Source organism: Dipodomys merriami, unplaced genomic scaffold (genome assembly GCF_024711535.1).
Source record: "Dipodomys merriami isolate MVZ:Mamm:240054 unplaced genomic scaffold, mDipMer1.0.p SCAF_37, whole genome shotgun sequence".
NCBI classification, from domain to species: Eukaryota; Metazoa; Chordata; class Mammalia; order Rodentia; family Heteromyidae; genus Dipodomys; species Dipodomys merriami.
Window position 1 is genome coordinate 12,481,327 of NW_027205270.1, and position 24,141 is coordinate 12,505,467.

At 44.3% G+C, this 24,141-nt stretch overlaps 1 protein-coding gene and 1 pseudogene across 1 annotated transcript in view; both read left to right on the top strand.

Annotated features, from left to right (window-relative positions):
• The first annotated feature begins 5,640 nt into the window (after positions 1-5,640).
• Positions 5,641-6,721, top strand: LOC138804607 (ragulator complex protein LAMTOR3 pseudogene; annotated as a pseudogene).
• Positions 6,722-10,483: 3,762 nt separating this feature from the next.
• The window catches only part of Tcf7l1 (transcription factor 7 like 1), a 206,805-nt gene continuing 193,147 nt past the window's right edge, over positions 10,484-24,141 (top strand). Inside the window, exon 1 of the mRNA XM_069988914.1 lies at positions 10,484-10,578. Within this exon, the coding sequence (XP_069845015.1) occupies positions 10,484-10,578 (95 nt within the window). The remainder of the gene's footprint in view (positions 10,579-24,141) is intronic.

The following is a 24,141-nucleotide window of genomic DNA, read 5'->3' on the forward strand; positions in this document are numbered from 1 at the left end:
GTAACTTTACCCTACACCTAACTCTAACCCCACCATTAACTCTATTGCTAAATCTAACCCTAAGTCTATTCCTTACCCTAACCCTAAATATACCCCTAATTCTTTTTTTTTTTTTTTTTTTTTTTTTTTTTTTGTCAGTCGTGGGTCTTGAACTCTGGGCCTGGTCCCTATCCCTAAGCTCTTCAGCTAAAGGCTAGCTCTCTACCACTTGAGCAGGTGGTTTATTGTAGATAAGAGTCTCACAGATGTTTCTGCCCAGGCTAGCTTTCAACCACGATCCTCAGGTCTTAACCTCTTGAGTAGCTAGGATTACAGGTGTGAGCCACCGGTGCCCGGTTTGTACCCCTAGTTCTAACTCCACTCCTATCCTTATGACTTCCTGTACCATCTGTTGTCTGGCCCTCCTTATTTGGTGTCACCCTGCAGGACTAGAGGCACAGAGAGATTCTGATCTCTCTTTGTTTTGTTTTGATCTGCTTACTTGTCTACTTACTGCCCAAAGTATGGATATGTGCCTGGACAGGTCACAGCAGCCGTGGACTGATCATCACCACTGCTGCTGCGGCCTCACATCCCACAGATGCACAGAAGAAATAGATACCCCAAGTCTGCCGCTGCCAGAGCTAGAAACCTGTCCCAAGAGGTCTGACTCAAGTCAGACAAAATCTATCAAATGTCTGAGATGACAGTATCTTTAAAAGGACCACTGTAAGCTGGGTACCTGTAATCCTAGCTACTCAGAAGGCTGAGATCTGGGGATCATGGTTCAAAGCCAGCCCGGGCAGTAAAGTCCATGAGACGCTTATCTCCAATTAACTACCCAAAAAAAGCAAGTAATGGAGCTCAAAGAGGTAGAGCACTAGCCTTCAGCAAAAAAAAGCTCAGAGACAATGCCCAGGCCCTGAGTTCAAGCCCCATGACCAACAACAACGACAAAAAGATAGCTGTAGAGAATGCAAGATTTGTTCTGGTGTTCACTCCCACCCCTCCAGAATGTCTGCCTTCTCTTTACTACATCAGACTCAGGAAAGAACTCAGAAGTCTCTGGGGATGTGGGGGAAAATCTCCAGGGAGGGCCATCAAAGAAGCCACTTGATAAGTTAGAAACACTGGACTAGCCGACGCACACCCAGCTGTCCTTCACAGAGTTAGACAGGCAACTGCTGATCTTTCTACTATATTGGAACATTGTTCAAAACTGTCAGCAAAGTTTCCAAGATGGAAGCCCTTGCCTGTGGACTTCACTTCGGCCTACCACCCTTATCTTCCAGCTGCGGCTTCTGTATTCAGAAGCTAATGTGGCTAATTTCTGGGAAGGAGAGGTATAAGATCTTGAGAAGTTTCTGGATAGGTTCATTGTCTAAGATGTGCTATATGTAGTATAAGCCGGTTGCGCTTCTTTTTTCTTTCTTTCTTGTTTATGACTAAACCAGGACTGAGCTGAGGGCCTCTCCCTCTCACATAGCTTTCTTGCTCAAGGCTGGTGCTCTACCACTTGAGCTATCAACCTCCAGCATGGCATTTTTCTGGTTCATTGGACATGGACTCTCTCAGACTTTTCTATATAGGCAGGCTTCAAACCTCAATCCTCTCTTCTCAGCCTCCAGAGTAGCTGGGATTATAGATGTGAGCCACCTGCACCCAGATGCCCTCTTTGTGCTGGAAGACTGGAAAGCAGCCATCCTGAAGTGGCATCCAATGCTCTAAGGACACTGGGCCATAGAGAAGCACCCAGTCACTGTGTGAGCCCAGAGAAGTCTCTGATCTCTCAGCCTCTCTCCTGCTCTATGTATCTCAGAGCACAAGGCTCTGTGCTCAAACCCCAGTATCAAGCCAGGCACCAGTTGTTCATGTCTAATCCTAGCTACTTAGGAGTACAAAGCCAACTCAGGCATGTAAGTCTGTGACACTCTTAGCTCCAATTAGCCACAGAGAGAGAAAGAGAGAGCGAGAGCGAGCGAGCGAGAGAGCAAGAGAGAGAGAGAGAGAGAGAGAGAGAGAGAGAGAGAGAGAGAGCGCACCAAAAGTGGAATACAGGTGTGGGTCAAGTGATAGAGTGCGAGCATTCAGCAAAAAATCTAAGGGAGGGCTGGGAAGGTGGCTCAGTGGTAGAGCGCTTGCCTTGCATGCATGATGCCCTGGGTTCAATTCCTCAGCACCACATAAGCAAAAAGAAAAAAGCCGGAAGTGGCGCTGTGGCTTAAGTGGTAGAGCACTAGCCTTGAGCTGAAGAGCTGAGGGACAGCGCCCAGGCCCAGAGTTCAGGCCCCACGACCAAACCCCCCCCCCAAAAAAAGCTAAGGGATAGTGCTCAGGTCCTGAGTTCAAGCACATTAAATAAACAAATACCACCAAATTTTTTTTAAAGAAAAACGCCTAATCTAGCAAAATGCATCTTTCAAGGGTCTTGAAAAGGATGTGGGCTCTTGTTGAACACCAGTTCCCACCATCTGCTGCTCACTCATGATGGTAGAAGCCAGAAGAGAAAAGATAGAACCTCATCCTTCAAAGGCCCCTAGATCCCCAAACTAGGTGGATTATTTTTATTTCATCAGTTAATTTAATCTAATGTCATGTCATTTTGGAAATAATGTAGCTAAGGCTCAAGAGAGTAAAGGATTCTTTCCCAGTTTACAGAATGCTGTCTAAGGCCAGTAGGGGGTATGTTTCCCACCAGGTAAGGCTCATAGCAGTTTGGGACTCAATGAGGCTGACATTTTGAATGTGGCCACAAGAGGGCAGTAGATCAACATGAAATGGAAATGCAATCCCTTGCCCAGACCTTGAAAGGCAAGTCTTGTGTTACCATTCAAGATTTCCCAGGCAATAGTTGGAATTGGGTAAAAACATAGTATCTGGGGCCAGACTGCTTGGTTTCAGGACCACCTCTCATTTATTGCCTGTGTGATCAAAATTTTGTCTTCCTGTTTGCCTTCCCTGAGCTTCTTTCCTTCCCTGCAAAGTGGCATCACAATGAACAAGCAGGGTTAGAATGACAGAAGATAGTTATAGGTAAAGATACTTGAATTTGGTACAACCAGGTGCAAATTTAGCTCTCCAACTAACAACCTTAGAACCTTAAAGCCTCCAGTGAAATCCAGGATGGATGATACTGGAAGTTGAAGACAGTGGCTCCAATGACAAGTCACACTGCTCTGCTCAGTTTGTACGTGAATCCATTTAATTCCCAGAATCTACTTAAAAAAGGGTTCAGGAACTCCAGGAGGAAGTCACATATAACAATTGTACTTGTCAAGGTTTCTCCTGACCTTTCCCCAAAGGGATCTATAGCTATTTGCATGGGTGATTGAGAACTGGACCAGTGAAACACTTAAACATTTTGGGTTTGATGCAGACCCCTAGTTGACACCAGTAATCCAAGCTCCTGTTCCAAGAGGCGCAGATGGGGCTAAATGATAAATGTTAATAAATGAAAGTCTGGCCAAAGACCAGGACTCAGGGTTTCAATGATGTCCCTGAAGTTTTTTGCTCAGGCTGATTCTGTACTACTTGATCCAGGTGCCACTTCTGGCTTTTTGCTGGTTGATTAGAGATAAGAGTCTCATAAAGTATCCTACCCAGACTGCTTTGAACCTCCATCTTCATATCTCAGCCTCCTGCATAGCCAGGATTATGTTTTTTTTGGGGGGGGGGTCCAGTCGTGGGCCTGAACTCTGGGCCTGGGCACTGTCCCCCAGCTCTTCAGCTCAAGGCTAGCGCTCTACCACTTGAGTCACAGCACCACTTCCGGCTTTTTTCTTTTTGCTTATGTGGTGCTGAGGAATCGAACCCAGGGCCTCATGCATGCAAGGCAAGCGATCTACCACTGAGCCACCTTCCCAGGATTATGGAAGTATGTACCTGGCTCTTCCTAGTTTTTTTTTTTTTTTTTTAATTTTTCCCCCAAATTGACTAATGATGTTGAATATCCTTCATATGCTTATTAGGTATATTTTCCCTGGTAGGATATCTATTTTGCCCCTATTTTACTTTTGTTGTTGTTGTTTTGTTTTGTTGGTTGTGGAGCTTGAACTCTGAGCTTTGGTGTTGTCCCTGCACTCTTGTGCTCAAGGCTAGTACTCTACCACTTTGAGCCACAGCTCCACTTCTGGTTTTTGATGATTTTTTTTTTTTTTTTTGGTCGGCCGTGGGGCTTGAACTCTTGGCCTGGATGCTGTCCCTCAGCTCTTCAGCTCAAGGCAAGCGCTCTACCACTTGAGCTACAGCGCCACTTCCGGTTTTCTGGTGGTTTATTGGAGATAGGAGTCTCACGGTCTCTACTGCCGGGGCTGGCTTTGAACTGCGATCCTCAGATCTCAGCCTCCTGAGTAGCTAGGATTACAGGCGTGAGCCACCAGCGCCCGGCTGGTTTTTGATGATTGATTGAAGATAAACTTGCCTTGAGCTGGCTTTGAACTTGGATCCTAAAATCTCAGAATCTAGAATTATTGGCATAAGCCACCTGCATTTATTTGGCTTTAATTATTTAGTTGATGTCAGTTTGGGGTTTGAACTCATGGCCTGGGTGATGTCCCTGAGCTTTTGTGCTCAAGGCAAGCACTCTACTACTTGAACTACAGCTCTGCTTCAGGCTTTTTGGTAGTTAATTGGAGATAAGATTCTCAAGGACTTTTCTGCCAGGGCTGGCTTCCAACCACAGTCCTTAGATATCAGCTTCCTGAGCAGCTAGGATTATAGGCATGAGCTACCAGCTATACCTGGCTATTGCTCCTATTTTAACTGAGTGTGCTTGTCTTATGACCGAGTGAAATTTTTTATAGATGCTGATTACAAGTACTTATCATATATATGATGCATTCATAGTTAGCTCCCACTTAGTTCCAACTGGTAATTTGTCTTTTTGTTTTCTTTCCTTTTTTTCTAGGTCTGTCATCGGACTTGAACTCAGAGCCTAGACACAGTCCCTGAGTTTTTGTGCTCAAGGGTAGCGCTCTACCACTTTGAGACACAGGTCCACTTCCAGTTTTTAGGTGGTTAGTTGGAGATGAGAGTCTCAAGGACTTTCCTGCCCGGGCTGCCTTCAAACCACAATCCTCAGATCTCAGCCTCTTGAGCTAGGATTACAGGTGTAAGCCACCGGTGTCTGGAATGTCTTCTCATTTTCTTTTTCTTTTTTCTTTTTTTGTCCCATTTCCTGGATTTCTTTTCAATAATCTTTTCATTTTCTTAACACTCTTTCATTTGTTAAAAAAAAAAAAAAAGGTTTTATTTATTTTCTTGTATAGTTTCTCATTATATAGCCAAGGCTGGCCTCGAACTCGAAATCCTCCTGCCTCATCTTCCTGCATGCTGGTATTACAGAGAGATGTACCGCCACACCCAATTTACATGTTAATACTGATGAAGTCAAATTTTCTTTTGTGGGTCTTTTTTGGGGGCATCATGTTTAAAGATTCTTGTCTAACCCCAGGTCATGAAAGGATTTTCTTCCTATGCATGCTTCTAAGAGTTTTACAGTTATACTTTATATTTTGAAACCTATAATCAAATTTATTTTACCATGAAATTCTATTACATCATCCAAGAACTATACAATTATATTTTTACTGAGTTTAAATTCATACAACATAAAATTAACCATTTAACGTGAGCAACTCTGTGGCATTGAGTGAACTTACAATGTTGCACAACCATCATATCAACATTTTCAAAACATTTTCATTGGGGGGCGCCGACCGGAGGGGGGGGGTGGGTCACAAGTCATGTGACAGCAGCCTGCCGGGGATTTGCCTTGACTTCCAGTATGATGGCGATATTCCCGTGGCCCAGACCCCCAGGCTTGCAAGATTGATCCTGCGAAGGAAAGGGGTTCGTCATAGCGGATGTATGCTAATAATACATCTCAATAAATTTTACCAGCAGTGTCATGCTGTAGATTCTATGATTATCTCTATTGAACTGATACTGAATCTGAGACTTAGAAGAAAAGGACCTAAAGCGATTCCTGTATAAGAAGTTACCAAGTGTTGAAGGACTCCATGCTATTGTTGTGTCAGATAGAGATGGAGTACCTGTTATCAAAGTGGCTAATGATAATGCTCCCGAACATGTTTTGCGACCTGGTTTCCTCTCTACTTTTGCCCTTGCAACAGACCAAGGGAGCAAACTTGGACTTTCAAAGAATAAAAGCATCATCTGTTACTATAACACCTACCAGGTAGTTCAGTTCAATCGTTTACCTCTTGTGGTGAGTTTCATAGCCAGTAGCAATGCCAACACAGGGCTAATTGTCAGCCTAGAAAAGGAACTTGCTCCATTGTTTGAAGAATTGATCAAAGTTGTGGAAGTTTCTTAATCTTATGATGGTTTTGATGTATACCTTATCTTGTTATAAAAATACAAGTCAATCTAGCAATCTTTAGACAACAGTAATACTTTTCTCTGTATGTATGTAAGAAAGAACCCCTTTTTCCACCTTATACTAAAGAATCAGCCTGTAGGTGTAATTTATAGACAGATCAGGTATTACATTTACTTTGTAAGGTCTTTTCTTTAGCAAGATCTGGGGATAATGGGGATAATCCGAACTGGTTCAGTCTGTCACAGCTCCTGTGGAGTTAGTGCAGTCGCCACATACGGATGGGATCCTGTTCAGTGGATCAGAATCAAAATGGTTCATTGGTCCACATGAGCCAGCGAGTGCTCTCTATCATTCAGGACTCCCAGACTGCAAGGGCACAGCAGACCCTCTTATTGTGAATAATAAAAAGGACATATTTTTCTTCTGTTGTGTTTTATTTGCACTGAGTATGAGAAGATAAAATGGCTTAGTAAAAGTAATAAAATCAGTACAATCACTAACTTTATATATATATTTACTTTGCAGAGTAGATATGTGTCACTAATGAGTTTTTTCAGAGGGTGCTTCTCTTTAATGAAAAGGAAAATTATAGCTTACTCTTTTCTTCCTACTCTGCTCTCTATAACCAGTGTTTTAATGATTGTTCTTTATAGAATTTAAATATGACTTATTACTGAATCCTGTTTTCAGTATGTATATAAATGTGATAGTTTTAGCCATTTTTTCATACATGGGTATAAATAAAATAGTATTTTTTTTTTTTTTGTCGGTCGTGGGGCTTGAACTCTGGGCCTGGGCGCTGTCCCTCAGCTCTTCAGCTCAAGGCGAGCGCTCTACCACTTGAGCTATAGCACCACTTCCGGTTTTCTGGTGGTTTATTTGAGATAGGAGTCTCATGGTCTCTCCTGCCCAGGCTGGCTTTGAACCGCGATCCTCAGATCTCAGCCTCCTGAGTAGCTAGGATTACAGGCGAGAGCCACCAGCGCCTGGCTATAAAATAGTATTTTTAAAAATAAAAATAAAAAAAAAAACATTTTCATTGTAGCTGGGTGCTGGTGGCTCACTCCTGTAATCCTAGCTACTCAGGAGGCTCAGCTTGGAGGATCAAGGTTCAAATCCAGCCCAGGCAAGGAAAGTCTGTGAGACTCTTCTTTCTAAACCACCAGAAAACTGGAAGTGGCACTGTGGCTCAAGTGGTAGAGTGCTCACCTTGAGCTGAAGAGCTGAGGGACAGTGCCCAGGCCCAGAGTTCAAGCCCCACAACCAACAACAACAACAACAAAAAAAAAGTATTGGGCTGGGAAGGTGGCTCAGTGGTAGAGTGCTCGCCTTGCATGCCTGAGGCCCTGGGTTCGATTCCTCAGCACCACATAAGCAAAAAGAAAAAAGCCGGAAGTGGTGCTATGGCTCAAGTGGTAGAGAGCTAGCCTTGAGCTGAAGAGCTGAGGGACAGCACCCAGGCCCAGAGTTCAGGCCCCACGACCGGACCCAAAAAAAAAGAGTATTCATCACCACAGCATGAGCTACAGAGGTGGATCAGCTGTTGAGCAACAACTGCCTAGCAAGTTCAAGGCTCTGAATGTAATTGAAAGAAAGTAGGGAAAAAGGAAGGAAGGAAGGAAGGAGGGAAGGAGGGAGGGAGGGAAGGAGGGAGGGAAGGAAGGAAGGAGGGAGGGAAGGAAGGAAGGAAGGAGGAAGGGAGAGAGGGAATGAAAGAAGGAAGGAAGGAAGCAAGGAAAGGAAGGAAGGAAGGTAGGCAGGCAGGAACGAAGGTACGAAGGTACGAAGGAAGGAAGGAAGGAAAAAGAAGGAAGAAGGAAAGGAAAGAGGAGGGAGGAAGGTAAGGAGGGAAGGTAAGCAGAGAGGAAGGAAGAAAATAAAAAGAAAAGTTGGGGAAGGGAAGAAAGGGAAGGAAGGAAAGAAAAAAGAAAAGGAAAAGGAAGGAGGGAGGGAAGAAAGGAAGTAAGGAAGAGAGAAAGAAAAAAGAGAGAAAGAAAGGGGGAAGAAAGAATGAGAAAGAAAGCCTAAAATCTGAGGATCACAGTTCAAAGTCGGCCCAAGCAGATAAATCCAAGAAACTCTTATTTCCAATTAACCAGCAAACAACAACACAGAAGTGGAGGTGTGGTTCAAGTGATGGGAGGACCAGCCTTGAGCAAAAAGCAAAGTGAGAGAACAAGACTCTAGAATAAATAAATAAATTGATTAATTAATAATTTTAATGTATCATTACTTTACAAGCTTCTGGGGGCAATAATGATTAACTATATAGTTATTATATAGTTGTTGTTTTGTTTTGTCGGTTATGGGGCTTGAACTCTGGGCCTGGGCGCTGTCCCTCAGATCCTCAGCTCAAGGCTAGCACTCTACCACTTGAACCACAGCGCCACTTCCAGTTTTCTGGTGGTTTATTAGCTTTTCCTGCACGGGCTGGCTTTGAACCTCTATCCTCAGATCTCAGCCTCCTAAGTAGCTAGGATTATAGGCGTGAGCCACTGGCACCTGGTTATATAGTTAATATATAATAATTATTATGTTATTATATATAAATTTAACTATAATAATTTCACCGATGAGAACCTCAGAGCACAAGGGTTACCTCAATTGACCAATGTCACCCAGGACAGGCATTCATCTACATTAGACATCTGGCTTAGACTTTAATCCTGGCTAACTAGGAGGCTGGGATCTGGAGGAACATGGTTCATGGCTATCCCATTTCCATTTCCAATTAGCCAACAAAAGAGCTGGGCTGGAGGCATGGCTCAAGTGGTAGGGCACCATCTTACAAACATGAAGCTCTGAGTTTCAACCCTAGTATCACAAACAAAAGAAAACGAAACAAACAATAGGACTTCTTGCTGGGCACCAGAGGTTCACTCCTATAATCCTAGCTACTTCTGTCATCTAGCTTTTCAGGAATATGACATAAGAGGATTGTAATTTGAAGCCAGCAGAAAAGTCCAAGAAATTCTTATTTCCAATTAACCAGCAAAAAGCTGGACTGTAGGCTTGGCTCCAGTGGTAGAGAGCTAGCTAAGCAAGCATGGTAAGTCCTTAGTTTAAACCCTAGTGTTGCCTTAAAAAAAGCAAAACCAAGCCAGGTGCCAGTGGCTCATGCCTGTAATCCTAGCTACTCAGGAGACTGAGATCTGAGGATCATGGTTTAAAGCCAGCCCTGGCAAGAAAGTCTCTGAGACTCTTATCTCCAATAAACCACCAGAAATCAGAAGTGGCGCTGTGGCTCAAGTGGTAGAGCACTAGCCTTGAGCTGAAAAGCTGAGGGGACAGCATCCAGGCCCAGAGTTCAAGCCCCATGACCGACAAAAAAAAAAAAAAAAAAGCCAAACCAAAAACACAGCCTGGCTGCAGAGGCTACTCTTGACTACCTGTGATAGAGATAATGGCCTTTTTCCCCCCTTTCCCAACTGAAAAAAAAAATCTTACTGATTTTTCTGATTTGCAAAGAACTAGAGAGACATAAAAATATTTGAACAAGCTTTGTGCTGGTGGCTCATGCCTGTAATCCTAGCTGCTCAGGAGACTGAGATCTGAGGATAGCAGTTCAAAGCCAGCCCAGGCAAGAAAGTCTGTGAGACTCGTATTTCCAATTACCAGAAAACCAGAAGTGGCGCTGTGGCTCAAGTGATAGAACACTAGCCTTGAGCTGAATTGCGCAGGGACAGTGGCCAGGCCCAGAATTCAAGCCCCAGGACTGGCAAGGAAAAAGAAAATGCTATCATTCTACCACTTGAGCCCCAGTTCCACTTCCAGATTTTTTGGTGATTTAACTGGAGATAGGAGTCTCACAGACTATTCCCTGGGCTGGTTTCAAACCACACTGTACTCCTTGGATCTCAGCCTCCTCAGTAGCTAGGATGGTAGGCCTGAGCCACCGTCACCAGGCTCTATATCAAGTTCTTAACACTTCATAATAGAATCCGTTCTTTGGAGATTAAATGTGCAAATCAGATGACCTGTCAAGCCCTGCTGTGTTACAAGCCAGGGAGCTTGGACAGAGAGGAGGAGGCAGAGGAGTTGGGAGAGGAAGAGGAGCTGAGTCCTAGTTTGTGGTGTCTGAAGCAGAAGGCAGTGGAGGCCATGTGCCAGGGGGCCTGAGGAGCTCACAGGCCTGGCCAGCAGCTCGAGGCTTTGGCACTTATGAATATTCCAGGCCAGCTGCTGGACCTGCAGGAGTGCAGTCTGGCGCTCAGCAGCGAGCACAGCTGGGGCCTCAAGCTGGCACCATGCAGAAGGTGAGCAGTCTGGGAGGCCCCCAGCCCCCTGCCTGGGCCTGGGGCTGGCAGGGGAGCAGAGCTGCCCTGGACACACCCACACTCAGCCTCTTTTAATGAGCCCCACTAGGAGCTCCAGCTGTCAATCTCACACACACACACACACACACACACACACACACACACACACACACACACACACACACACACACACACACACACACACACACACACACACACACACACACACACACAGAGGCCAGCCCAGTGTGCCTGCTGCTTAAGGCTGCATTCTAGCAGCAGGAGGGCAGGGCCAAAGGCCTGGCTGGCATCTCCCTGCAGTGGAAGTCCTGGATTCTCAGAGATGCTAGGGACCCTCAACAACAACTGGGCTGTTGTCTGCTTTGGCCCTTTGGGAAGCCTAACGCTGCCTTCCCCCTTGGGTCCCTGCTGAGTGTTGCTGGGGAGAGAACACCTGATAGACGAGGTAGAGCTGTCACATGAAGAGAATGTAGGAGGAGGTAAGAAGCGTGTTAGAGGAAGAGGCATGGGATGTGTATGGGGTGGGGGTGAGGAGGACACGAGATAAGAACATTCAGAGGCAGGGGGCAATAAAGAGTCTCTTAAAAGCTGTTACTGGGCTGGGAAGGTGGCTCAGTGGTAGAGCGCTTGCCTCGCATGCATGAGGCCCTGGGTTCGATTCCTCAGCACCACATAAGCAGAAAAAAAGCCAGAAGTGGCGCTGTGGCTCAAGTGGTAGAGCGCTAGCCTTGAGCTAAAGTGCTGAGGGACAGCGCCCAGGCCCAGAGTTCAGGCCCCCCCAAAAAGCTGCTACCTTGGCCCAGACTTTTTGGGCTGACTTTGAACTACAATTGTCAGATCTCAGCCTCCTGAGTAGTTTAAGATTACAGGAATGAGCCACTGGTACTGACTTAAAGTAACTTCTCTTTAATTCTTCTTGCTTTTTGTTTCTTTTTTTAATTGTTTGTGTCAGTCCTGGGGCTTAAACTCAGGACCTGGACTGTGTCTATGAGCTTATGTGCTCAAAGCTAGTGTTTCTACCACTTGAGCCACAGGTTCATTTCTGGAGGCTTTTCTTTTTTTCTTTTTTTTTTTGGGGGGGGGGTCCGGTCGTGGGGCCTGAACTCTGGGCCTGGGCACTATCCCTCAGCTCTTCAGCTCAAGGCTAGCCCTCTACCACTTGAGCCACAGTGCCACTGCCAGCTTTTTCTGCTTATGTGGTTCTGAGGAATCAAACCCAGGGCCTCATGCATAGGAGACAAGCACTCTACCTCTGAGCCACCTTCCCAGCCCCACTATATAAATCTTTTATTGAAAATTTGTGCTACAAATATAATTTTCCTATTGGAAATCCAGCCATGCAATGATGCTCTTAGATTAAACATTTTTTTATTAACCTTTGAAGCTACATACAGGATTTGTTTTTAATTAAAGCACATATGCATACATTTTTTTAAAAATCTAACAATGGTTTTAAAAGTGTGTAATGAAGCTAGGTTCTGGTGGCTAACGCCTGTAATCCTAGCTACTCAGGAGGCTGAAATCTGAGGATCACAGTTCAAAGTCAATCTGGGCAGTTAAGTACATGATACTCTTATCTCCCAAAAAATGCCAGGAAACCAGAAGTGGCACTGTGGCTCAAGTGGTAGAGCACTAGTCTTGAGCTGAAGAGCTGAGGGACAGTGCCCAGGCCCAGAGTTCAAGCCCCACAACAGACCAAAAAAAAAAAAGTGTGTAATGAAATCATCAGTCAGCTTTTTCTTCCCTCCTTTCCCTTTTTCTGTCCTCCTCAGCTCCTCAGAGACAGCCAACATTAATTGGTTTCATTCTCTGAATTACCATTTATATGTATATTTGAAAATATTCATGTGCTACCATCTCCTGATAATTGGTCTTATTTATTATTCATTCATTATTCACTGATTTCCTCTAATGTGGTTTTAAAAAATGGGGAGGGGCTTTGGAGTTTTGTTTGTTTTGTATTGTGGGGTTTGTTTTTTTTAACCTTGGTTTTACCCCTATCTTCTAAATATTTCACAATTTTTGGTGAAATCCACAATCACCACTTTCATGATAATGCCTAAGATACACTTCACAACTAAGCAGGGGAGGTCCTGTGATTCTATTCCTTTTTGTGTGTGTTTTCTTTGAGCAAGAGACAGAGACAGACAGACAGACTTTATAGATTAACTTTGTTTTTGTTTTTGTTTTTGTTTTGGTTTTGGTTGTGGGGCTTGAACTCTGGGCCTGGGCGCAGTCCCTCAGCTCTTTAGCTCAAGGCTAGCACTCTACCACTGGAGCCAAACTGCCACTTCCGGCTTTTCTTGCTGAGGAATGGAACCCAGGGCCTCATGCATACAAGGCAAACACTCTAACACTGAGCCACCTTCCCAGCCCTATAGATTAACTTTATAGTCCAGACGAGGCTAGAACTTTTTTGCCTCAGCCTCAACTGCTAGGATTCCAGGCATGCACCACCACAGATGACCTACATTTCCTTTTTACCAGAACTTTTTTGCTTCCCATTGGCACAATTTTTGGCCATGTTTTCTATATTGCAACAATTCTAGGCAATGCGTCTTAGCGCATGTTTCCGAGGGAGGAAGGGCACCTACCTCACTACTCCCTGGCATGCGCCCTGGCTCTCCCTGCCATTCTTTGCTCCAGTCTGTCTTGGTGGGTTTCTGCCTGTGACCCACAGTAGGTTATGAGGAAGGGGCGGGGCCAGACCTCTGTTTGCTTGTTGGCTGTTTGGCTTGTTTGTTTGTTTTCATTGTTGTTGCTGCTGCTGCTGCTGTGGTCCTAGGGCTTAAACTCAGGGCTTGAGCTCTTCCCTGAGCTCTTTTGCTCAAGGCTACCACTCTACCACTTGAGCCACAGTATCACTTCCTGTTTTCTGTTAGTTACTTGGAGAGAAAGGTCTCTTGGACTTTCCTACTTGTGCTGGCTTTGAACCAGCACAACTTTTAACTTATCCTCCTGAATAGCTATGATTACAGGCATGAGCTACCAGTGCCTGGCTTAACTTGTTTTTTGTTTCTTTGTTTTTGTTTTTTTGTTGGTCATGGGGGTTGAACTCTGGGCATAGGCACTATCCCTGAGCTTCTTTTGCTCAAGTCTAGCACTCTACAACTTGAGCCACAGCACTACGTCCAGCTTTTTCTGTTTATGTGGTACTGAGGAATTGAACCCAGACTAAGCAAACACTCTACCACGAAGTCACATTCCTAACCCCTTAGCTTATTTTGTATTTACAAGTACAATGATGTTTTTAAGCTTCATATATGCATCATTGATAGTATAGCAATTTGTGGGATAATTTCTTGGATTAAAAAGCATCACTATAAAAAAAAGTATCATCATAAACCAGGCACTCCTGGTTCACGCCTGTAATCCTAACTACTCAGGAGGCTGACATCTGAGGATAGCAATACAAAGCTAGCTTGGACAGGAAAGTCCATGAGACTCTAATTGCCAATTAACCACCAAAAAGGCAGAAGTGGAGCTGTGGCTCAAGTTATTGAGTGCTAGCCTTGAGCAAATAAAAGCTCTGGCACTAGGAATGTGGGTGGGAATGTGGCTCAGAGGTAGAGTGCTTGCCTAGCATACATGAAGCCCTGGGTTTGACATCTCAGTACCACAATAATAGAAAAAGCTGGAAGTAGCACTGTGGCTCAAGTGGTAGAGCACTTGCCTTGAACAAAAGAAGCTCAGGAACAAGTTTAAGCCCCAGGACTGGCAAAAAAAAAAAAAACCTCTGGGGACAGTGCCCAGGCTCTGAGTTTAAACCCCAGGATGTGTGTGTGCGTGTGCGTGTGCACATGCTTGCACACACACACACACAGCAGCAGCAGCAGCATTATCACAACCTACCACCACCATAGATTGGAAGTCTCATAAACTGAGAACATAGCTTGTGGTAGAATAATAGCCTAGCAAGCACAAGGCTCTGAGTTTGGGCATGTTTTTGTTGTTGTTGTTGTTTTGTTGTTTTTTTTGTCGGTCATGGGGCTTGAACTCTGGGCCTGGGACCTCTCCCTAAGCTCTTCAGCTCAAGGCTAATGCTCTACCACTTAAGGCTCTGAGTTTGATTTCCAGCTACATACACACACAGACACACACACACAGACACACACACACAGACACACACAACATCAGGTAAACAGAGAAGGTGTATAAGAGTGAAAATGTATTCTGGGTACTATGGATGCATGACAAAAATAGAAACATGAAACCTACTAAGAAATGGAAAGGGGGAATAGGGAAAGTGATCGAGGGGAGAGAATGCCAGGGTGTGCTGTAGGCAAGTATGGAAATGTAATAATAAGACCTTCTTATACAACTAATATATGTGAATAAACATTTTATTTTGTAATGAACTGAGCACTGGTGGCTCACACCTGTAATCCTAGCTACTCAGAAGGCTGAGAGCTGAGGATCACAGTTCCAAGCCAGCCCAGGCAGGAAAGTCCATGATACTCATCTCCAATTAACCACCAAAGAGCAGGAAGTGGAGCTTCAGCTCAAGAGCACCAGCCTTGAGTGATAAACCTAAGGACAGTGCCCAGGCTCTGAGTTCAAGCCCGTGTGTGTGTGTGTGTGTGTGTGTGTGTGTGTGTGTGTGTGTGTGTGCGCGCGTGCGCACGCACATATATATTCATGCATACATACATACATATCTAGCTGCCTTCCTCACCCCTACTTGAAATGGGAATTGAGGACATCTTTGTGAGCCACCCAGCCCTCTCAATAAGGAGGATGGTGATGATGAGTGCTGATGGAGTCGAGCCCTGGCAGCAGGGCTCTGCTTCTCTGATGATGAGAGGTAGCATTTGTGCTGGGTGGTTCCTGACCCTCTCTGCCCATCAGAACTAGCTGCTGAAGACAGCTTCCCTGAGGTCAGAGTAGGATTTGAAGTGTCAGCTGCTTTTCAAATGCTTCCTAGGTGACTGTCCCACACAGCCTGACTGAACCACAGACAAGTCCTGGGGAAGCCCTGGCTGGATTCTAAGAAGATTCCCCAGGCCTGCTGGGGGATCGCTAAGCCATGGGCACAGATGGTGGTGCGGGCTGGATTGGAGCCATGGCAGCAGTTCTCCACTCCCCATCTTTGTGCGGCTCCTGCAGGACACTCTCCCCAGCCAGCCGGGCCCCCAGCCGGCCATGATGAGATCAGCTCAGAGTGCATGGGTCACAGCTGTGCACCTGGCAGGCAGCCGTCAAGCGGATCCACACAGCCTTGGGAGACACTAAGCAGACAGTTGTGCGGGGGTGGGCCGGGCTGGGGGTCAGCTGTCTGGGGGCCAGCTTAGTGTAGAGGCATTGCAAACCTTGGGGAGTGAAAGCTTCCAGCTGGGAGATGATGCATTGTATAAAACATGTTGGGTCTTTTTTTTTTTTTTTTTAAGTTTTTGATTCCATTAAAGTAACACATGATTATTTAAAACAAAACAAAAAATTCACAAGTACAGAACAACTGGAAATCACGTGAGATTAGCCAATCAGTGATCATCCCTGTTGATATCTTGGAATATCGTCCTGTGTCATTGTCCAGGGTACAGTCCAAAAAGCACATGATTTGTTGACCTGATCGATTGTGTTCCAACACCAGAGCAGACTTCCACACAGTAGGATAGCTGTCTAGCGCATGGTCTCTAGGTGATAACCACCTTGCAGGACCACCTTCCTATATCAGGTCTAGTGTTGATTGAGATGGGAAAACAGCTGGATTTTCTAGGCCTGCTGTAGGTCATGACCCCACCAGCTGTTGAGTGTAGTAAACACTGAAGTAATCAGGGCAAGCAAAAGGTGAGCTTGTGTTTACCACCTCATTAGATCCTGCCATAACACCAGGTGTATCTACACCTCCCCCTACCCAGAAGAAACCTACCCAGGGAGGCTGAGATCTGAGAATCAATGATTTGAAGCTAACCAGAGCAGACAGATCTGTGAAACTTTTAGCTCCAATTAATCAGCCAAAGGCCAGAAGTGGAGACATGGCTCCAGTGATAGAATGCCAGCCTTAAGCAAATAAGCCAAGTGTGAATGTAAGGTCAAAGCCCAGAGTACTGGCACAAGAGTCCCTCTTTATTAATATATTAATTAAACAAAAAATTGGCCAATCATTATGCCTTTATTGTTTCTTTAGGACTACATAAGCAAATATCATCATATGTTTCTATGTCCACTTTTTTTTTCAGTCAGTCATGGGGCTTGACTCAGGAATAATCAAGCCCCACAACTGACAACAACAACTAAGTGCTATATTGCTGGGGCTCTGGTGGCTTGTGCCTAGAATCCTAGCTACTCAGGAGGCTGAGATTTGAGGATCATTGTATGAAGCCAACCCTGGGCAGAAAAGTCTATGAGACTCTGATCTCCAAATAGCCATTAGAAAACCAGAAGTGGTGCTGTGGCTCAAAGCACTAGCCTTGAGCACAAAAGCTCAGGGACAGCACCCAAGCCCCACGACCAATTAAAAAAAAGACAGGAAGGAAGGACGTGGACTATCCTATACCTTGCTTATTTCCATTTAGCTGTGTATCCTGAAAGGCCTCCATTTTTCCATTGGGGTAGGTAACTCTCAGGTTTTTTTTGGGGGGGGGGCGATTGTTGGTCATGGGGCTTGAACTCTGGGCCTGGGCACTGCCCCTCAGCTCTTCAGCTCAAGTCTAGCTCTCTACCACAGTGCCACTTCCAGCTTTTTTCTGCTTATGTGGTGCTTAGGAATGGAATCCAGGGCCTCATGCATGCAAGCACTCTACCACTGAGCCACCTTCCCAGAACCAATTCTCAGTTTTTCATACCTTGCAATCGCTCTGTTGTGTAAATAAAATCTTCAAGCAGTCTCCAAATATTTATGTTTTTTGCCATCATGTCATCACAATTAGTGTGACAATGAATTGCCTTTTTTGCATACTGTTTCCAAGTTCACAATGAGTCCTGGAGATAGATTCCTAGAAGTAAGCTGGCTAAGCCAAAGGGTAATGCCTATTCCATTTTGCTAGAGATTGCCAAATAATTGCCTCCTGGAAAGATTGCATCCTTTTTGGGGGGTGGGAAGAGTTTCCATGAGGGCTTAAAGTCAGGGCCTCCCACTTGCTGGGAAGATGGTCTACTAGCTGAGCCAGGCCTCCAGCCCACAGATCATATTATTTTGTATTCCATAAACTATATGTGTGAGAGCCTGAGTCCCAGCAAGTGTGTTGTCAAGCTTTTGGAATTTTCCTAATCTGATAGGACAGTTATGTTATCTCAGGGTGACTTAATTTGCACTTTCTAGCACCTTTTCCATTTTTCTTTCTTTATCTACTATCTATGTTCATGTCTTTTGCTTTTTACAAAGACCAAGAACTTTATATTTTAAGAGGTTTATATAAAGCCGGGCACTGGTGGCTCACGCCTGTAATCCTAGCTACTCAGGAGGCTGAGATCTGAGGATCGCGGTTCAAAGCCAGCCCGGGCAGGAGAGACCGTGAGACTCCTATCTCCAATCAACCACCAGAAAACCGGAAGTGGTGCTGTAGCTCAAGTGGTAGAGCGCTCGCCTTGAGCTGAAGAGCTGAGGGACAGCACTCAGGCCCAGAGTTCAAGCCCCACGACCGACAAAAAAAAAAAAGAGGTTTATATAGCTTTCTTATCAAAATTATCAGTCTCATCCTCTCTCTCTCTCTCTCTCTCTCTCTCTCTTTCCCTTTCATCCCCTGTGTCCATAAAAGCATGCTTTTACTTGTGTTGTTCAAGTTATCAATATTTTATTGCTTCTGATTTATTTCTTTCTATGTAGCCCAGGCTGGCCTTGAACTTGTAATTCTCTTTCCTCAGACCTCCAGGTGCTGGGATGTTTGGCAAATCCCACTATACCATTTTTTCTGATGCTCTTCAAGTTGGAAATATTTTCCTCATTCTCAGATATAAAAGCAAGGACTCATTTTTTGTTGTGTTTTGTTTGTTTCTGTTGTGGTACTGAGGTTTGAACTCAGTACCTTGTGCTTGCTAGGCAAGTAACTCTACCACTTACACTAGTCTTCCAGCCTTCAAATTTCTTTCTAGTATTATAGAATACTAGAAAGAATACTTTTATCCCTTACTCATTTATTATTGATTCTTGTATTTGAGAAAATGGAATGGATATTATCTTTTTCTATATGAGTACAGAGCCGTCGCAACACCATTTTTTCCCTACTGCTTTAAGATGTATCCTTAGTTGTATGGCAAGTTTCCTTCAGGTCTCAGGCTTCATTTTACCTTTGGATATTAGATATCTAGCCTATTTCTTTCTTCCTTATCTGTCTCCCCAAAGAAGGTAATCTTAAGATTAACAGCAGGTGCTGTGAAGGCTGAGCTCTGAGGATCACAGTTGGAAGCCAGTCAGGGCAGAAAAGATTGTGAGACTTTTATTTCCAATTAACCACCAAAAAGCCAAAAGTGGAGCTGTGTTTCAAGTGGTCAAATGGCAGCCTTTGGGAAAAGGCTAATAGCACCCAGGCTATGAGTCCAAGCTTCAATACTAGTATACACAAAAACAAAAAACAAACAAAACAACTAGCTGATGGAATAGGAATTGAAGTTTGCTCCAATAACTTTTCTTCTTTCAAAACTTTCCTAGGAAAGACCATTCAGAACCCTGGAGCAGTTCCTAGATGAATTGACTGTAAACAGTAAGTAGATACAAGAGTGCAAGCATAACTGTGTGGATCCTATGGTGTAGACCCCACAAGATCTCCCCTCTCCCCTCCCCTCAGGATGGAGTGCTCATCTTCCCAACTTCCAGGAATAAGCCAATAGCTTCATAGCTGAATCCTGCCCTATAAAGTGTTCTGGAAAAAAGCTGGTGGCAGTTCATATTCAATCACATATCAGCGTAGGAGAACAAAGATAGTGGCCCCTATTGCTTCAATTTCCACAAATCTAAGGCATTGTCTAGCTCTAGAGTTTCCTATGGGACTGAGGACTCTATTGAAATAGCTTCATATTCACCTTATCCATCTACCCAACACACACACACACACACACACACACACACACACACACACACACACACAATGTGGAAGATAAAAGTTTCATTATTAGCACTGCTTATTGCTTGGTGAATATTACTTCAAATTCCTCTCTGTCTCTGTCTCTGTCTCTGTCTCTCTTTCTCTCTCTCTCTGTCCCTCCCTCCCTCCCAGTTTTAGGGGGTGAAACTTCAGGATCTTGTGCATGATAGGCAAGAACTGTATCACTGAGCTATACCCCAGTCTTCATTTTATTTTGAGACATGGTGGTTAAGTTACCTCATCTGGTTCTGAAACTGAGAATCCTCCTGCCTCAGCCTTCTGAGTAGCTGGATTACAGTCATGCACCACCATGTCCATAATTTGGAAAAATAATTATAATTAATATTATGTTTAAAACTAGAGATGAAGCTGTATGTTGGAGGCTCATGCCTGTAATCCTAGCTACTCAGGAGGCTGAAATCTAAGGATCGCGGTTCAAAGCCAGCTTGGGCAGAAAAGGCCGTGAGACTCTTTTTTTCCTTTTCTTTTTCTTTTTTGTTGGTGGTAGAGCTTGAACTCTGGGCCTGGGCACTGTCCCTCAACTCTTCAGCTCAAGGCTAGTGCTCTACCACTTGAGCCACGGTACCATTTCCAGTTTTCTAGTGGTTTATTGGAGATACAAGTCTCACAGACTTTCCTGCTCAGACTGGCTTTGAACCGTGATCCTCAGATCTCAGCCTTCTGAGAAGCCTGAGTGGCCTGAGCCACAGGCGCCCGGCTGCCGTAAAGAGTTGAAGAGCTCAGGGACAAAGCCCAGGCCCAGAGTTCAAGCCCCACAACCAACAACAACAACAACAAAACAGAGATGATTAGAAATAAGATTGGCGAAAATGCCAGCATTTAATAACAGAGATCTCCACAGCAAAAGCTAGCTCCCATTAGCAAACTAATGTGCATGGAGAGAGGTATAGTGCCTTTTAAACTATGATGAGTGGAAAGTACTAAGGAGCCATCTCCTCTTTCAAAATAAAAGAGAAAAATAAATAAGTAAATAATTCCTAAGAATAATAATACAAAATGGTTAGAAGCCAGAAAGATCATTCCTAAACTAAGTTAAGTCTTGTTAGAGGGAAATAGCAAATAACATGATGTTTTTGTTTGTTTTGTGCTGGTCCTGAGGCTTGAACTCAGGGCCTCGTACTGTCCCTAAGCTTTTGTGCTCAAGGTTAGGGCTTAACCACTTGAGCCATAGTTCCACTTCCAGTTGTTGTTTTTTTTTTTTGGGGGGGGGGTCCTGTCGTAGGGCCTGAACTCTGGGCCTGGGCATTGTCCCTCAACTCTTCAGCTCAAGGCTAGCACTCTACCACTTGAGCCACAGCACCACTTCTGGCTTTTTTCTTTTGCTTATGTGGTGCTGAGGAATCAAACCCAGGGCCTCAGGCATGCAAGGCAAGCACTCTACCACTGAGCCACCTTCCCAGCCCCCCACTTCCAGTTTTTTTTTTTTTTTTTTGTGATTAATTGGAGATAGGAGTCTCCAGACTTTCCTGCCCAGGCTGGCTTTGAACCACAATCCTCAGATCTCAGCCACTCAAGTATCTAGGATTACAGGGACGAGCCACCATTGCCTGGCTAACACAATGTTTTTGAGAATTGTCATTTCCTGTATTCATAGACCATGCTCACATATCCCCAGCTGACTGACAGCTGGATAAGCAAGACCACACAGAACATCTTGTGGTTCTGCTTTCTTGTCTCATACATGGATGAAGAAACCAAGATTTCAAGAGCCTAAGGTGACTTGTCCAGAGTCACATAATAACTGATCAGAACCCAAATGTAAACCCAGATCCTCTTAACTTGCAGGTTACTACATTCTCCATATTTACAGCAACAGCAACATGGTGGGTACCAAAATTTAATTTTTTTTTTTTGGTCGGTCGTGGGGCCTGAACTCTGGGTGCTGTCCCTCAGCTCTTCAGCTCAAGGCTAGCGCTCTATCACTTGAGCCACAGTGCCACTTCTGGCTTTTTCTGCTTATGTGGTGCTGAAGAATCGAACCCAGGGCCTCATGCATGCAAGGCAAGCATTCTACCATGGAACCACCTTCCCAGCCTGCAAAATTTAATTTTTTTTAATCTAAGGAATACTTGCAAGGGGTCAGTGTCTGTGACCCAGAGGATGAATATTTGAAGCCAGCTCAGTCAGAAAAAGTCCTCAAGACTCCATCTCTAAAGCAAACAGCAAAAAGCTGGGCTGGAAGCTTGGCTTAAGTGGTAGAGCACTAACAGAAAAAGCAAGCTGAGAAAGCCCAGAAAACTACAAGTGGAACTGTGGCTCAAAGTGGTAGAGTACCAGCTTTGAGCAAAGGAGCTCAGGGACAGAGCCTAGGCTCCAAGTTCAAGCTGTATGATAAATAAAATAAAAAATAAGTTTAAAAATCCAAGGAATGCTTAATATAATTTATGGGGAATATTTAGTGTATTTTTTTGTGCCAGTCTTAGGGCTTGAACTCAGGGCCTGGACACTGTCCCTGTCTTTTGCTCAAAGCTGGTGCTCTACCACTTGAGCTACAGCGCCACTTCCAGCTTTTTCTGTTTATGTGGTACTGAGAAATCAAACCCAAGGCTTCATGCATACTAGGCAAGCACTCTACCATTAAGCCACCTTCCCAGCCCTTAGTGAAATTTTTATAGATGAGAAAAATCCTTTAACTCAGCTGGGAAGGTGGCTCAGTGGTAGAGTGCTTGCCTTGCATGCATGAGGTCCTGGGTTCCATTCTTCAGCACCATATAAACAGAAAAAGCTGAAGTGGCACTGTGGCTCAAGTAGTAGAGCACTAGCTTTGAGCTGAAGAGCTGAGGGACAGCACCCAGGGCCCAGAGTTCAGGCCCCACGACCAACAAAAATAATAATAATAAATAAAATAAAATAAAATCCTTTAACTCATAGATTTAGTAAGCTATGTCCTCTTGCTCTAATCTTAACTCATCCATAAAATAATTTAATTCCATGTTTACAAAATGATGAAATGACATAGCTAGAAAAATTCCTTATGACTATAGTTGGGACTGTCATGAACAGGCATGCAGCATTACAGAAAGAACTTTAAGTGTGTATACTTGATTCTAGATGAACTGGTATTACTGTATCTATTTGCAAAGTTTTGTTTTTGTTTTTGTTTTTATCAGTCATGGAGCTTGAGCAGTCAAGCCTGGGCTATTTTGCTCAAGACTAGTACTCTACTACTTTTTTAAGCCACAGTGCCACTTCCAGTTTTCTGGTGCTTAATTAGAGATAAGAGTCTCACTTACTTGGCTGGGCTGGCTTTGAACCACAATCCTCAGATCTCAACTTCCTGAATAGCCAAGATTGTAGGCGTGATCCACCTGCACCTGGCTTATTGTGCTGTTTTATTTAGTGTTGTCTGTGTTGTTTAAAGATGACAGGTGCTCAGAGCATATTGAATACACATGTATACAGTACACAAAGATTTCTATATTTCTAACTTGATTATAATTTACAAACTCAGGACAGAAATATTGCATTGGCTTACTTCTCAACTATCATGAGCAGCAAAAGTTAAACACTTTAAGAGTTCTCTGACAATAAGCAATTAATAAATCTTTCAAAAACCACGATTGGCTGGGCACTGGTAGCTCACCTGTAATCCTCGCTACAGAGGAGGCTGAAATCTGAGGATGGCTATTCAAAGCCAGCCCAGTCAGGAAAGTCCATGAGACTATCATCTCCACTGAACGACCAAAAAAGGCCAGAAATGGAGCTGTGGCTCAAGTAGTAGAATGCTAGCCTTGAGCAAAATGAAGGTCAGGGACAGCACCTGGGCCCTGAGTTCAAGCCACAGGACTGGTACAGACCAACAAAACAAAACAAATAAACAAATAAAAAACACACTGGAGAAACAACAAAACAAAACATCTCAAGGCTTATAAATGTAGCTCAGGGGCTGGGAAGGTGGCTCAGTGGTAGAGCACTTGCCTTGCATGTATGAGGCCCTGGGTTCAATTCCTCAGCACCACATAAGCAGAAAAATCTGGAAGTGGCGCTGTGGCTCAAGTGATAGACCACTCGCCTTGAGCAAAAAGCTCAGGGACAGTGCCCAGGCTCTGGGCTGGCACACAAAATAAAATAAAATAAAATAATCAAGAGAATAGGATTCCTGGGGAAGGGGAATCATTTAGAATTTCTGTGAGTAAAGTCAAAGATGATTGAGACAACTAGGAAGAACAAATAGGTAGAGGAGTTCTTCATTAAAGTAAATTTTATTGAAGTGCACAGAGTGTAAAGTATAACTGAATGAATCTCCCAAACTGAAGATATTATGTAACCATCATGCAGATAAAGCTTTAGAGCATTAAGAACAATCTTCGTAATGGGGTGCTGCTGGCTCATTACTGTAATCCCAGCTACTTAAGAGGCTGAGATCTAAGGATAGAGGCTCAAAGCAAGCCCAGGTAATAAAGTCCATGAAACTCATAGCCAAAAAAAAAAATCCAAGCCGGGCGCTGGTGGCTCACGCCTGTAATCCTAGCTACTCAGGAGGCTGAGATCTGAGGATCGC